The 16957-nt window shown below is 40.4% G+C and overlaps 1 protein-coding gene across 2 annotated transcripts in view; it reads right to left on the bottom strand.

Moving 5' to 3' along the window:
• Positions 1-16957, bottom strand: part of nrp2b (neuropilin 2b) — a 73455-nt gene that overhangs the window by 32136 nt on the left and 24362 nt on the right. For both annotated transcript variants that reach the window (XM_082176480.1, XM_082176479.1), the window contains exons 4-7: positions 10606-10833; positions 8488-8643; positions 8146-8315; positions 5022-5177 (exon numbers count right to left, since the gene is read on the bottom strand). In XM_082176480.1, the coding sequence (XP_082032606.1) occupies positions 5022-5177; positions 8146-8315; positions 8488-8643; positions 10606-10833 (710 nt within the window). The remainder of the gene's footprint in view (positions 1-5021; positions 5178-8145; positions 8316-8487; positions 8644-10605; positions 10834-16957) is intronic.

The following is a 16957-nucleotide window of genomic DNA, read 5'->3' as shown; positions in this document are numbered from 1 at the left end:
CTCCAAAAAACGAATTTTGTGCGGAAGCCGGAAGCTCATCTTGTGGATTACAATGTACAGAGTAAATCCTGTTTAGATAGCCTAGAAATCTAGACGCACCCTAGTGGCAGCAACTCTCCGTTGGCTTGCGAGCTGGAAGAACCAAACTCTAGTCAGGCCAATCACATCGTGTATAGAGTCGGTGGGCGGGCTTAACATAATGACGGCAGAGTAGTGATGGTTCCGCGTTAATTCCCTGCTACTTGAAAACAAAGAAGATGGCGGCTGCTGCTGGCGAACAGCGGTCTTTCGAACTGGCTTTGGCCGCGACTCTGGAAGACTTGGGGTTAAGCTTTTCTTTGAGAAAAGAACAAAGAACGGCACTGAAGTCATTCTTAAAAAAGGAAGATGTGTTCGGAGTTTTGCCGACCGGATACGGCAAAAGTTTAATCTATCAACTAGCTCCGCTGGTGGGAAAACTTTTTGGTTGGTTGTAGCGCTATCCTACTGCGTACAGAGGGAATTTGAAAGACAACCGTTTATCCCGCCCCTCGGATTGAGCCCTGCCAATGGTGTGTTCCCAGACCCAAAATCTTGATGTGGGTCTGGCTTGTCAGGCTACTGTTCAGAGGGGAAAAAAAGTGTAGAATGTTGATTTGGTTCCGGCTTTCCTCTTAATTCCCAGTCTGCATGTGAGATTGAGTTGGAGAGATTGGAATGTGGAAACCCTCCCTCCTCGCTTTACCTTCCCACTGTGTTTCAGAAAAAAAAACACTGGAAATTTCTGTTACAACACTTTCTCCTATCCCGGCTTCATGTACACAAACAACTGTAAGTAAAGAACCCCTTTTCATTTGATCTGATCTTGATCTAGTCCTAAAATCAGGAAATAAGCATTCTTGCACTTATGGTTCCATCCTCTCATAATCAATGTTTGTTTTTGTTTTTTTATGGGTATTTGGTTAAATGTCTAAAATAAGGTCTGTGGTTAACAAAAGCTTCAGATATTTTTATATTTTATTCCATTCAAATAAATACATTAGTAATAACCCACTCGTGATTTTGTAAGCTTTTTCGTGTCTTGAAAATGTGGTTGTCAACAAGTGGCTAAACGGGACTACAAAAGTTGTGTTTACAATCAAACTCTTGCAAATTATTCGAACTCAAACTTTCCAACTAAATGAAGACTGAAAGAGTTGTTGGAAGGTATATGGTGAAGTTCGTTTATAGGCTAACTTTCGCTTTTGGCAACTGTATTTAAGCTTCAAAAATGAAAACTCAAAACATGAGCAAAACGTGTAAGAATCATAACCTTGTGTTGGTCACAGATTATTTTCTGCAGTAATCCAAAAGCCAATGGGAAAAATCTATTGATTTTTTTGTCAAGGGAATCAGCAAATGTGCGAGTGTTTGGGAAACGTGCATAATTTTTGCAATTCTTCTTAAATTTTGGTGTAACTAGCAGCGTAGAAATGACACACTGCTGCTTTAAGTTAACTTGGAATCAGAACACACAGTAATTGGAAGACCAGATGATATATTTTATGACCCTCAGAGGTGTAAATGCTTCCTCTAAAACCACCATTTGTCACAGTGAATGAAAACCACATTTACACGACCCCACTAAAGACAGGTAACTGTGTATTTTTCTTTGAGTATGTGTGAAACGGTTTCCTCAGTTCACTGAACACCTTCCGTCACACATTCTGCCTGTGCTTCATGCAGACGACTCGACTCAAAGAGCATCTATTCTCTAGTCTATGACATCACTAAAGGTTAAACCCTCAGTGGTACACTCCCAAAGAACAGCGGACTCCTCCTGGGATCTGGCAGCGGTCTTCCATTATCCACGCGCTCCATGTGAAGCGGAGGAATGCACGGAGACGGACGAATCTGTCAGTCTGCTGTTTTGAAGTCCGAGTTGATGTCATCTCCCATGACAGCGCTCTCGGCTGCTTCGCCTCAGGATTTTACACGTTAACACACATACCATATGCTCTCTCTCCCTATATAAACCCCTTGATGATATTGTTAAATAAGCAAGGAATTTACCAGACCTTCATAATGATCTCGGTCAATGACCAGGCTGCTTAAAACGGCCATGCTGACCTTAGGAGCATGTGTGGGACCTTACATGAGGGACACACTCATTTTCCCCACCAGTGGAAATAGGATTGAGACCTTTCGACCTCCTTGCAATTTGAAACAGTATGTTTGAGAAAATAGTTCTGTCATTACATTGATGGCTTTATCAGATACAGTCTCAGGAGGAAATGTGTGGAAATGTGGGATTGGCTATATATGCATGTGTTTCTGTGTGCTGTGATAGGTTTCCAATGAAATAGAAATGAATCTGGAGCTCTGCTATTTGACGGCATCATAGCTGCCCTCCCAGTTAAAATATTTCTGCATATTTATACCTGTTCCAAAAGGTATAAATATGCATGAATATGTTGTCTTCTAAGATGTGTGGTTGTTGGCCAGATTTAAAGCAGCATTGTATGTATCCTTCACAGAGGTGGCAATCCCATAATGCAGTGCATTACAATTTTGGGGTCGGTAAGATTTTTTTATATATTTCAAAGTCAATTATTTCTATAATGGCAAAGCTGAATTTTCAGCATCATTACTCGAGTCTTCAGTGTCACATGATCCTTTAGAAATCAATCTAATATGCTAATCTGCTTAAGAAACATTTCTCATCATTATCAGTCTTCATTATAAATATTTTTGTGGAAACTGTGATTTGACTTTTTTTTATTACGATTAATTGAAAGTGTTTACTTGAATTAGAAACATTTTGTAATTTGTAACATTATAGTCTTTACTGTCTTTATAGATGTATTTACTGATCAATTTAATGTGTCCATGCTGAATAAAAGTATTAATTTCTTTAAAAATCTAACTGACCCAAAACTTTTGAATGTTAGCGAACTGATATTTCATTAAATACTGAAAAGTATACATGTAAAATGTTCAAGCTAGTACAAGTCTGTATGAGCTCATTCGTGTATTAGTAGTTAGCTTAGTAGCATGATATATATAAAAAGATGGTTTCAAATCAGTCACTTATGATGTTACAATGCTGCCTCGTACTGTACCTGCCTTTATACGTAGCACACAGGAAAGTTTTGGAACAGAGCTATGTTCGTGTGTGTGTGTGTGTGTGTGTGTGTGTGTGATCATCTTATCAGATCTGATTTAGCAGTGACTGAATGAGTGTGCTGCACGTAATCTAGTAGTGAACAGAAAGAACCGCCACAGCGGTTTGAGAAGAAATTAAGCCCAGCTCTGCTGATAACACACTTACACCACACACACTTACAATGAGACTATCAGCCACCAGCCTACAGTGATCTCTTCAGCAACTCTTCCTGTTTGTCCGTAAACACACACAATCTGTCAGTGTCCTCTGGACCAGGGACACACACACACACCCACCACCATCATTTGAGACCGATTAGAGCCTGATGTGGTGCTATCAAATCTAATGATCAACACACAGCGCTGAAAAATAATAACCTGTCTGACTCTGAGTCCGCTTACATGACACTCACATGCAAAACTGTTTTAGTATTGCAAATTTACATTTTCATTTCAACGCCGACACACTATTTCCTGTTAATCTATATTTTGGTATTTGGCGATATTAAAAAAAAGCCATGCCTGAGCGCATTCAGTCGGCATGACAGGCATCTTGCTAGATAGCTGCTGACATAAAAATACATTTCTTCCAGGCATATGAATAAATAGTACATTATTTAATAGTACAATTTCTAAATGGACACTGATCTGCCACGTCTCCCATAAAAGGCGTGAATCTCCCATTCCGACACAGCGAGACGCTGTGCTTAGCCCAACTGAAACCAAAGCCGTAAAAACACTGAGCACATTAAGGGAGGACTGAGCTCAGAGATTTTCGGGAAGATTAAAGCCAGAGGCTATTTCAGCAGGGGGTCCAGGACTAAAGACCCTAACGCCAGTTGGTGGTGCCCAGGGTTGTATCCAGCAGGTTATTCTCAGTGGCAGCTGATGTTTTGTACAACATGCTTCTTCCCAAACCATCACACTAACATCAGAGCTTTCCCATGTTCCCCTGTCATGCAATCAACTCCATACAGGATTTCCAGGGGATTTGTTAATAAATTAAGATTAGAGGCATGTACCTCACGGGATGATTAGTTTTACACTCTCATCTTTTTCTGACCTCCCTTCATTTTCCTTTCACTAAAGCCTTCAAATCTGTCTGTTCACTCGGTTTCTGGGTAATGGAGTCCTGTCTAGTTTCTCCCCATCAGAATCGAATTCTCCCCATGAATTTCCATGTTGGTTCATGACCAGCATAGTCTCTATTGTGGAAGTCTTGGGAGTTAAAGGCCCACTGAAGTGCCTTGGAACATGCAACTTTGTATGATGCGTTGACATAATTTCCACTGAAACAGGAAGCTAAGGCGGGACATTTTGAATGGCTCCTCCCCCCTTTCAAATAGCCAATAGTGTTTACCTCACAGACTGCACCATGGAAGCGAATCCGAGTGCTGATAATACGTTAAATTCTAGAGAGCATTTGATTGGACAGAAGATGTGATGAGAAGCTGAAGTCCGCAGTGAAAAATCCTTGATCCATTTTAGCGGGAGAGACTGTACATTTTGAAAGCTTATCACCTAAATGCGAATTTGTCACTGTTTTTGAACACACCAGCTTATTCATAACCTTAAGGCTAACATATTCATTCTAAAAGCTAAAAAACTTACATTTGGATTTCAGGGGGCCTGTAAGCTAGTTAATAAGTTTGAGGGGAACACCAGCATTTCAGCTAGCCCACCACTGCAACTATACACCGGTTATAATACAGGTAAAACGAAGTAAAATTAACACCTCTATTCTTTTCAGTTCTTTTCTCGTTATCTGAGTCTCACACACATAGTATGTGACAGTACTTCACATATTTCTGATAGACAACCAGCACAGGAAGAGAGAGAACAACTGACTGCTTTATCTTTCACACATTCTCAAACATGCCATTCCCGCGTGATTGTACCTTGTGATTCTTGCCGTAACGGTAGATCATCCAGTCCTCTCCATTAGTGCTGACCTCCAGCTTAAAGCTGGTGACGAAGTAGGTCTTGTGTGTCTCTTTGGAGACGGCACCCTGGGTGGCGATGCCCGTCAGAACCTTCAGAAAGTGCAGGTCCACCTGAGGAGGAAAAATGCAAAAATGTAATCAAATCTCTTTTTAAGGGATTTGTCTTAAATAACTGTGACAGGACATTTAGTTTCTATTTCTGCGGGTTGAACTGAGTAGTCCCGCCCACCGTGACATCTCATTGGTCCAAAATCCTGCTTCATATGACTTTGGATTGGTTATGATTGTCTCATGTCACTCAGCAGTTTCACAACTAGTGTGGACAGATGAAACGCTTGTCACTTGAAGAGTTTCAAGCTTAGAATAAGAGACTCGAACAAAACCCTAACCCTAAATATGAGCCACGGTTTTACAGTTTTTAATTTGTTTTTATTTTATTTTCAGTTTGTACTTTTAATTAAGTTGTCATTAGTTTTAACTGTGTGACTGTTTTAGTTTTTCCAGTGTTTTACAATTTCAGTTGATTTAGTTTAATTTGTGTCTTTAAAGTTAAGTCAGGGTGTTAATTAATATAATATATCATTAGATATGAAATAAAAATGTACATTTGTACAAATTGTTTTAATTTAGCTGTTGTTTTCTAAGCAATCCATGCTAAAAACGGGATGATGAAAGAGTTATGGGAGGGAGATAAGCAAGGAGGCAGAGAGAGGGATGAGATAGAAGGAAGAGCTGAAAGATAGATAGAGCTGTGGGAATATGGAGCATCCCCTCCCTGCAGATCATGGGCGGCAGCGAAGGTGTTATCAGAGCCTTAAGATCAATCACCTGAGCTCTGATCGATACTAACCACCTTCATTCAACTCTCCCTCTCTCCTCACAGATTATCACCCTCCCTTGCTCTCCGGACCCCCCCGCGATGATGATGATGATGATGATTGCGGTGCGAGAGCCGCATCTCTGCCCGTCCGCCTCTACCGCAGTGAGGTCTTTAATCAGGCATTCAGCTCCCGTCCTAGAGGAGGGCTGTTACCCATGATCCTCGGCTCTCCCTGCTCAGCGGGATGTCATCCGAACATGAGCGGGAAAACTGCAGCGTTTGTTATCTGTCAGTGAGACAGGTGTGGCTTTCACACACAGATACAAGCACACACACATATAGTGCCTTCTGTAAAGCTGCTTAGGGCCACGGAGAAACACACCTAGACAAAAAAATCAATAGAACCCAGTTACTGCTGCTAACTATTTATTCCTAGGAAAGGACCCTCATCAATCAAGTGGCTGTTACCATCAGAGTAGGCTGTGCATCATCAACCCCTGCATTCGCCCAGAGACCAGAAAGAGAGAGAGAGAGAGAGAGAGATGCAGCCTACCACGTCTGAGAAGTGAGTCCCTGATGAATAGTAATAAAAAGAGAGGGAGAGAAACAATGGGAAAATGGCACGGAAGAAGATGTGATGAGATGTTAAAGAGATGTTCTGGGTTCGAAACAAGCTAAACTCTCTCATCAGCACATGTGGAATCATGTTGATTACCACAGAAGATAATTTTATGTCGTCCCTCAGTTAAAAAAAAAAGTAAGAAAAGTATTATTGGAGCAGTGTTTTTCAGCTGCTGTCTTCATGTTTTTTCTGATTTCTCTTCCCCTAGGCTCCGACTGTTCCCGAAACTTCACCAGTCCATAACAGCAAGTTATCAGTTTTACCAGCTTTACATGGTCATAATATTGTGCTAAAAAATATATATATAAATGCACAAGCAAGGTCAGTGAATGATCTCAATAGTCCTATTTTAATATAATAGAATAGAATAGATGTAATAGAATAGAATAGAATAGAATAGAATAGAATAGAATAGAATAGAGCATTCATTAACATTTATCCCAAAACTGCAAGTGCCTTTCTGTTTTAATAATTTTTGGCAAAAAAAATGTATATATATATATATATACATATATATATATATATATTTATAAAATAAATAATACGGTACAGCCTTTTGTGGCAATTACATTTATTTTTTAAAAATAGAGTGGTGCAAGTATGACATCAGAACCCAGAAGTCCTGGGTTCTTCCTTTGAGATTTTCCTATGGGGTTTAATAATGGGGTTTTTCGTTTTATGTGTGAAATAAAGCCTGTGGTAAACGTGACTATACTTTGACGTTTTTTTCCCCACAATGTAAATTACACACACCCATAGAGAAAATGCATATTTTGAAGCAGTTATGTACGCTTTTAATAAGTAACTAGATAAGACAGTTTGGGGTGTGAGAATGTGCAGTTTACATTGTAGAAAAAAACGTCAAAGTATCGTCAAGTTTGTTTACCACAGGTTTTATTTTACACATAAATTGAAAAACCCCATTATAAAAACCTCAAAGGAAAATCTCGAAGGAACCAGCTGCGAATTAGACTTCGCCATACCTGCACCACTCTATGGGCTGCAACTTGCAAGTGCCTTACTGTGGCACACCATGCCTCAGATGCTTTCCACAACAGATAGCTTGTATTACGCCCAGAGCATTCCTTTAAGGTACCTTGATTAGTTAATTTACCCTGGGTGATTTTAATGAATATCAATGATACTCGAATCTCAAATGCATGTACAAACCTAAAACAGAATGATGCCTCTCACTCTGAACACACACACACACAACACACACACACAACAGAGCAAGCTGAGGTGAAGTATGGTCCTCGGGCATGTTGGCATTTACGACAGCTGTTTGTCAAGATGGATGTCTGGGCCGTGGACCCTGAGAGCGAGGGAGTGATGTCAGGTGTTAACACAACACAACAGCTGTGAGATCTTCCAGAAGCCCACAATTCAGCAGCATCCTGACACAAATACGACACACCACTTAAAGTAACACCAAAAGTAATCAGTCTCATTCTAAAGGCCTGGTGTAGCACCTAACCCGAGCGACATCCCGCCAGAATCAGAAAACTCAAATCGGTCTGTCCATTCACAAGCCTTTCGAGATTGTAAATAAGTTTGCAAAAGAGCGACAAGAACTTGTTGTCGGATGTGGATGTGCAGAAGACATAAATGAGAGAGTGAAAGAGAGGAAACCTCACCTGGATGTATTCTTTGTTGCTGTCCTCATTGGGCGTCCATGCGTTGTCTTCAAAGTTAAGTCGAGCCTGTCTTGGAGACCATCGGCCATCATAGAAGCTGGACGATGCAGAGATCTGGTCATCGCTGATCTTGCCCGTCTCCATGCCAAGAGCATTACTGCAATGGAAATCTGAGGAACACACAGAGTTTTCTCAGAATGTCTTCATATCTAGTCCGTTTTATAAAGACACCCTCTTAAACAGCTTCAATGTAGTTAGCTTCTTTGTAACTAGCGAACCAAGTTTTAAAATTTGTGGCTTTCTTCTATTTATAGAAGTAGAAAGAAAAAAAGGATCACATACTGTCATTGACCTCCTTGAGGGTCATGTTGTAGCGGGCAGAAAATCCATCTTTGGCCACGGCCATGTCCGTATGAAAGGACAGAGAGAGGATACCAGTGGACGACTGTATTTCAGAGGGGATTTTGGTACCGCAATGTCGTCCAATCAGAGGTCCCACTGCAAAACACAAAAATGGTTTCTCAGTGCTGGGATGTGAATGGGTCTCATTTTGCTCCTGCTGGCCACACATAAGACCAGACTGGTTATTCTTTATATGTGCCTACAACCTATACAACAGCACCTCTCTGAGTTCTGGGACATTTGTCTGTCAGCAGATGTATGTGATTTAGTTTGGTCAGGCTGTAATGCTGTAGAGAGGCTGCTGTCTCACAGTAATGAATCCATCCTCCACCCTGACACACACACACGCACAAACAGAGTCCCGGATGGGTGAAATAGCCTAGTATCAATCAAGTACATTGATTTTCTTCTCTTTTGGAGAGGAAAGGGCTTTAATACTGCAAGTGCTTTCGAACGGTAGGTAGAAATAACTCTCTCTCTCGCCTTTGATGGTGTTGATGATCAAATCAGGTGGCTATTGTACATAACTTTGATCAGGACTCTGTGTATGTGAATCTTACTTGTCGAAAGTTGCTTACAATCTCCCCCAAAATCATATTTCATAAATAAATCAAGTAAATGAAATCAGGAAAATGTCAAAATAGATGTCTTTTTTCAAAGCAAGAAATATAAAAGCACATTGAAAATATTATAATATTAAGTAGTAAAAATGTATGTATATATATATGTGTGTGTGTGTGTGTGTGTGTGTGTGTGTATATATATACATACACAAGAAAATTGAGCATGTTAAGCATATTTTTAGCATATATAAGCATATTTTCCATTATATTTGCATATTTCATAAAGTCATAATCATAATTACAAGTAGTGCATATAAGTAAAAAATTGACAATGATTAAGAACAATTAAGAATTTTTTTTCACCATTTTTTTTAATATTTTTAAAAATAAAATCAATTAAATGTAAAAATAGGCTTTCCTTTTCATGGCAAAAATATATTGAACATACTGGAAATATTATAATATTAAGTAGACTATATTATAAAAGTATTTATTTTTCATGAGGCAAATGAAGATGGTGCTCAATTAAGCATATTTTTACCATATTTTCTTAACAGTAATGCATAAGGATCAGGTAGTACAAAATACTACAATAGCACAGAAACACATTACAGTTTAATGTTTTTCAGTATGTTTTTTTTTTTCTTTCCCCCCCCCCCCCCCCCCCCCCCCCCCTCAAATTACATTAAATATGATCTTGGTCAAGCTGCTTAGAGTTTATAGGCCACCTTAAATATACTGTTGTGTTTCAGTGTCTACAGTTACTGTGCGTCTGATTATATGTGCTTGTACAATGCTACAATATGAAGCTTTACCCAGAAGCAGACGGGCGAGAGGTGGGGGCAGTACGGGGGTCTCAGGGCTGAAGCATTAATAAGACAGCTGGGGGAAAAGAGCGTATTCCACAGCTCTCTGTTCCAGACAAGGATTAAATCCTATTGCAGTGTTATTCACGCCCCATTTTCACTTTCCTGATAAAGGTTACCATGGCTGCTGTTACCCCCCGTCCCCCACCTCCTCCACCCCTCCGTGCGGAAGAGTACGGGTGCCGTGGCTTTTTGGCCCCGCCTGGCGCAGATAAGGCAAAGCAAGGCCCTGGGCTCCGCTTTCATCTGCCAACGCTCGATACTAAAATAGCTCCAGCGGCAGCCGCAGTAACAGCATGACAGCAATGCGCCTGAGTTTCATACCGGCGGAGCTGCTAGCGCAGCGGCCAACGGACGGGTGTTGCGTGTCACAGGGCAAGAGCGAACAGCTGTATAGACTGGTGGATAAACCAACCAGATGGCCCATACAGTGTGATAGTGAACGGTATGTGGATTAGAAATCATTAAGTGACCAAATTATGCATGGCAGACAATGAGGTCAGAGGGAAATGGGAAATGCAATCCTCTTAAAGACACGGGTGGTCTGGACATTGGAAAACCGCGGTCTAATCCAAACCCCGACTGTAAATCCAAACAGAATTCCTCAGGATTACAACATCTAGACTCACCCTGCGGGAGGCCGTCCCACACCTCCAGCCAGTCGTACTTGCACTCGCCCTCCGAGCCCTGCAAGGGGTCGTTCTCCAGGTCAAAGGTCAGGAAGGTGAGGGTGACGTCCATGTGAGGAGGGACGATGATGATGAAGGTGCACTCTAGATTGTGGGGGTATTTGTCAGGGAAGCCGGGCGACTCGATCACACCTGACGGACTGGTGAAGTTTCGGGAACAGTCGGAGCCTGGGGGAAGAGAAATCAGAAAATACATGAAGACAGCAGCTGAAACACACTGTTACGTGTATGTGTGAGACGTGATGGTTTTGTATTGACCGAAATATCAGAGCGGACTTGTTCCGGAGGGGCAGCAGAATCACATTACTTGCTTTCTTGTGTCAATCTCAGACAGGGAAAGAGACACACTCGGTTAGCTCGCTGAGAAAAACATATTGATGTGAACGAAAACGGGAACATTCATCAAAGCGGAGCTTTAAATATGTACAGAAAAATCCTTCATCTGCAAAAGTGCTAAATTAGAATGATTTCCCATCCCTGCAGCTGCTGTCTATATTCATTTACCACTACAGTCGGAGATAGCGCTCAGGGTTTCTCATACTGCACGTTTGCATCTAATAAAGGAGCGATTTCAGTGAAACGTAGTAACGTAGTTGTGCTCAGGGCAGCATAGACCGTGTTTGGGGGTCATCTTAGGACACGATGTTGTATGATATGCATCTCAGTTTAACGTTGTGCCAGTGCTGTATAAGTAAACGCTTTCTCATTCTCTAAAAGTCTGATTTACTCTAGTGAATCAATTAATTTGGATGGTTCTTGTAATAAACAGACTTATAAATAGCTTCACAGATTTGACTCCACACTCCCCACCATAGCATATTTTATAACATTTAGACCATTACTATATTTTCGACTTAGTTACACAATATGTATTAATGTACTGTGATCATATGTGACACTGGATCACAAAACCAGTCATAAGTCGCACGGGTATATTTGTGGCAATAGCCAACAATACATTGTATGGGTCAATTTTTTTTCCAATTTTTCTTTTATGCCAAAAATCATTAGTATATTAAGTAAAGATCATGTTCCATGAAGATATTTTGTCAATTTCCTACCGTAAATATATAAAACATTTATTTTTGTGAGTGAATGCAGCACAATCGTGAACATAAATGGACAACTTTAAAGGCAATTTTGTATCTCTGCCAAATATTGTCATATCCTAACAAACCATACAGCAATGGAAATCTTATTTATTCAGCTTCCAGATGATGTATAAATATCAATTTAAAAAGATTGATCCATATGACTGGTTTTGTGGTCCAGGGTCACATATGTTATTTAAAGCTAGGTAATTTTTTTAGTTTTTGGTTCAGATATGTTTTCATTCAGCAATCCAAACTTTGTTCATCAGACTTAAGATGTGGTCATATTTGCTGTTGTTCGCCAACTTTTTTGTCATTTCAACGGGAATTCCGCATAAGGGCATAATTATTTCCCATACAGAATTTGCAAAGGGTTCAAGTTGGTCAAGCTGATTCACGGCATTGACAGATAGAAAGAATATCATAGTTTGCAACAATATGTAAATTATGGTATTTTCATTTCTGGTTGAACTATCCCTTTAAGACTGTTTAGTAAAACCTATATAGTTTCATGCTAGTTTTAAGCCTGTGCTGGCCAGTGTTTGGCTTTGTATCACAAGAGTTAGTAGTGCTTCTTGTATGCTAACACATGCTTCACCTTCAGCAGTGACACATGTCCTACACACCAGCCTTTGACACGATGCACAGCACGTTCACGTGTAATGTCACCTTTTCAGAGGGATGGAGAGTCACAGAGCTCATGCTAATGCACACACCTCGACACACACAGTATGCAGTCAAGCACATGGAATCCCATGATATCATTCCTGCACTCCCAAAAGTTCTCTGAGGCACATGAATTGCCACTTGTATTATTTAAAAAATACTAGTGTAGAACTTAAAAGAGATCTGTTGACAGGAGCTGTGGGGGTAAAACATCAGCGGATCAGAGAACAAGCGTTCAGTGATCTGTGACACTGAACTCCTCAATAACTGAAACGCTTTAACTAGGCCTACTTCTGCGCTTGCAGAGCAGCTGCGTGAGTCAAAGCCCAACTGCACAGGCTGGGAGTGACAACTGTTTCACATAACCTCAAATCACCTATACACATATATCTTCCTTCAGTCCTGATGCAAAATGAACAGAGCGCTATTTAAAGTACTAGAGCCGGAGACAGCAGTATAATGTCTGAGGCCGTAATGACAGGTCAGTGACCCCATGTGGACGGGTTTGGACCTGTCCTTGAGACTCACAAACATGCTCATGCACATGAGTCTACAGAGACTGTAGGATGCTGCAGTTTATAGGTACGTTTTTTTAGGCCAAAAGATTAAATGTTACTGTGGCAAATTTTGCCCCAACATTTAGCCATGAGTACATCATCCAAACCGTGTTTTTGTCTTATTCTAAATCACTACGCTAGGCCTATAATAAGTGTTTATATTCTGACTATTTTAGACCACGGGGAGTAGCCCAGAAGCCCAGTGCATGACTCGTCATAGACATAGACAGAGAGAAGTAGCTCCAGTTCACAATGTTCTTCCGCAGGACACATGCAGTTTTGTTTATTAACGGCTAGAGTGCCAACAGTTACATAGTGTACATTTAATAACCAAAAAGCATATATATATATATTCCTTATATATATATAGGCGATCACAGAGGGATTTATTGAAGCCACCTAAGAGTAAAAACTAAAATAAAAATGTGATTTCTCATATTTGAGAATATATTGTTCTAAAAAAAAACTGCTTAGGCTAGAACACAAAATTGAGATGTTACAATGATTTAAGTTTTATTTATTTTTATTGTAAATAAATGCATAAATGTAATTGTGTATTCCCTTTTTTGTTATTTCTTCTGAGGCGTAAACAGGCTAGAGTTTTAGGGAGGTTAAGATGATAGACGAGGATGCCTGAAGCCCCCCTTAAATAGGGTGTGGAATGACCTATGCTCGTGCACCCAGTGCTCAGTGTGGGCAGGGCAGCACACAGGAAACCAGGGCCTGTCTGGCACCCTAGCAGCTGAGAGAGAGAGACAGGTCCCAGAGAGACAGCAGGTCAGGGTTAATGTTACACCCTTCTGCACTAATACAGCACACTACATCTGTTCAAGGCCTACGTGTGTGTGTGCGCGCGTGTGTATCTGTCAGATTCACATCCTCTGCAAAATGGCCATGCATTTCCACTAGCACCTGCTTGCACGCGTCAGGAGATGAATGTTATTTCTCTTCAGCACAAGCTCTCTTTCCTTATTATTTCTCCCATCTTCAGTGATCAGTGATATAAATAACTCATTACAAAAGTATGTCTGTGTGGGTGAAACGCAGCTCTACAACAATACCCAGCACATCTTGACACAATGACAGTGACTGATCCAGCAGTCTTATCCCTGTCCACACTAGCAGCCTAAAAATCCACTCTAATGCTCAAACAAACCTGAACATCAAAAAGACAACACCATTTTTCAATGTTTTACCAATGAGTCTACTCTGAAGCCTTTATGGTGATTACCATGAGTTTTCTCACCACAGACATAAAGTACGATACAATACAAATCAGAAACCAAATTTAATTTCAAAAAGGTTGTTCTTTGATGGATTGGGACATTTTCATTTAACTATCAATTTTGTCTCATATGTTTCTCCTAAATGAAAATGATATACATTAAGATCTATTAAATGTGAAGAGTTTATATATATATATATATATATATATATACGGTATTAGATTTAAAGAAAATATTCCATTTGTGAATTTTCTTTTTTCCATTGCCTTTGGTTTTCTTCCGCTCCGTGACACTCTAATACTACATAAATACAGATGCGTGAAAGCATCCAGTCTGGCACGTTTGCTCTATTACTAGGTCAGATGTGCTGTCAGACTTCCTTTATCCTGCAACGGTGGCATTAAGCTTTACCACAGCTTGTTTCTCAGATAGGCTGTGTGTGTGTGTGTGTGTGTGTGTGTGTGTGTGTGTGTGTGTGTGTGTGTGCGTGTGTGAGTATATCAGAGCGTATGAGACCCTGCCAGTCATGCACTGACCCCTCATACTCACGCCACCTCAGACAGTATGCCAGACCCCCGCTGAGCCTCTACTGTACTGGGCTGCAGTATGCATGAGTGACCCCGACGCCATCAGCCTTTATGTTGGCTCTCATTAATTCATGTTTGTGATCATGGTAAAAACAGCCAGCCCGCCTGCAGAAGGATGGGGAAACTCTCCCCCACCCCTCATCCAGTAGGGGAAAGTCGCGTCTGGGCAGTGCGTTGGAGGCTCAGTGCCGGGATTGGCGTGCGTGGCTGGGTCTGTCTGTGGCCGGAGGGAAATGGGGGGGCTGTTATTAAGGAGCGTTGCTGGGTAGAATAGGAATGTTTGTCATGGATGAGTGAATGGCGTGAGTCTGTGTGTAAGAGAGATTACAGTAGTGTGTGTGAGGTGTGCTGGCATTATTTTCATCTACGCTGTAATGCCATACACATGCATGAGCAATAATTTATTTTAAATTATGAATGTCTTTACTGTAAATGTAATGCATTATTACTGAAAAAAAAAACATTATTAATTCATACCAAAAAAAATTAAATAATAATAATATTATATACAAAGATATACATGACAGCATTTTTTTTATTTTTTATATAACTTTTATTATAAAATGTAATCTTATATTTTGGTGTATTCCTCACAAATCTATCATATGGCTTCAGAAAACTTGCACAACTCGTATGGATTACTTTTGCCATTTTGTCCATTGTATGGAAAAGTGGAGCATAAAATCTCCACTTTTGTGTTCCATAACAGCATAAAAGCACATGGAATGGCATGAGAGGTATAATGACTATCCCTTTAAGTTAAACACAAATCCTGCTCCGCACTTTTTGATTTCATTGGTCTCCTTGGGTTCCAGCAGTCTCTTATTTATCTGACAGATTGATATTTCAAGAAGTTCTTTTTTCTGCATCACAACAAAATAAAACATTTCATTGCTGTGATCTGATTGGTGAGCATTCCAGGGCATCAAATCATCTCTAGGGCAGTATCTCCATCCATTAGCCTCTTAATTCTGACAGTAGAAGGGATGCAGTCACTACTAGGCGAGCATCACTATAGCTACAGGGCAGTTGTACTGTGAGCTGTAATTCACTATTCTGGAACTCCACTGATGAAGAGATGATTGGCTGAGAGTTTTTAGATTGTAACCATGGCAACATAATCATGTGGTTAAGTGTATGGTTGAGTAAACTAAGTGGTTATTATGAACAAGGTTCAGATCTAAGTCAGTTTGTAAGGTCACTGGGCTTTCTAACACTCTGAATGCAACAACTTAACAACATAATAAAGATGGCTGATGCTGACCATTTGAAAACAAGTGTCTGGTTTGGGGTGTTTTCCCCTGACCCATCCCTACTGCGCACATTCATTCTGCAAGATTGGATTCCAGACCGAAGCTCCAGATAACTGAAGAAGTAACACATCATTTTGCTCTCAAGGACAGGGGCTGAAATCCCAGAGCGTAGTGGCACAGGTAGCTGTTGTGCGGCTCAAGGGCGACAATATACTGATTTCCTGTGTGCAGCAGGAGGTGGAGAATTGATGCAGTGTTTCTTCCCAGCAGGCTGTGCAGCGCACGACAGACACACCTCCAGGCTGTGTATTTACCCAAGATCCCTATCACTGCTAGAGAAAACTGCCCTGGCCACGCCAGGACACGTCCAGTACATTCACCAATATAAATAAACAACACTTACACTCTGGGATTCTGGGATGCGTTCCAATTGCTTCTGTTTTGTTGAATTTTCCTTCATGTTTCCCTCTCTGTTTTACTAAGTGTTCCTTCTTTGATCCTGTTATCCACCATATATATATATATATATATATATATATATATATATATATATATATATATATATATATATATATAATAATGGTGGATAACAGGATCAGAAAATAACAAGTCTGATTTAAAGTCATTATCGCTGCATCCAAAATCAAACACTTCTCCTACTACATAGTATGCGAAAAACAGTATGCCAACAGAGTAGTATGCCCGAATACATACAGTAAGCTGCATCAGAAATCGCACACTTCTCGACTATTTAGTAGGCGGAAAACTGTATGTGACAAAATAAGTATATCCGAATTCACAGTACCCATAAACGAGTAGGCAAAAAGTACCCAGATGACCTACTAATTCCGGTGAGATTCTGAAGTGTGCATTTGATGGACACTTTACTATCCCATGAGGCCACTGGAGAGG

This window comes from Leuciscus leuciscus (genome assembly GCF_965113295.1).
Source record: "Leuciscus leuciscus genome assembly, chromosome: 7".
Taxonomy (NCBI): domain Eukaryota; kingdom Metazoa; phylum Chordata; class Actinopteri; order Cypriniformes; family Leuciscidae; genus Leuciscus; species Leuciscus leuciscus.
Note: the sequence above shows the minus strand (reverse complement) of the source record. Positions and strands in the feature narration are given on the sequence as shown.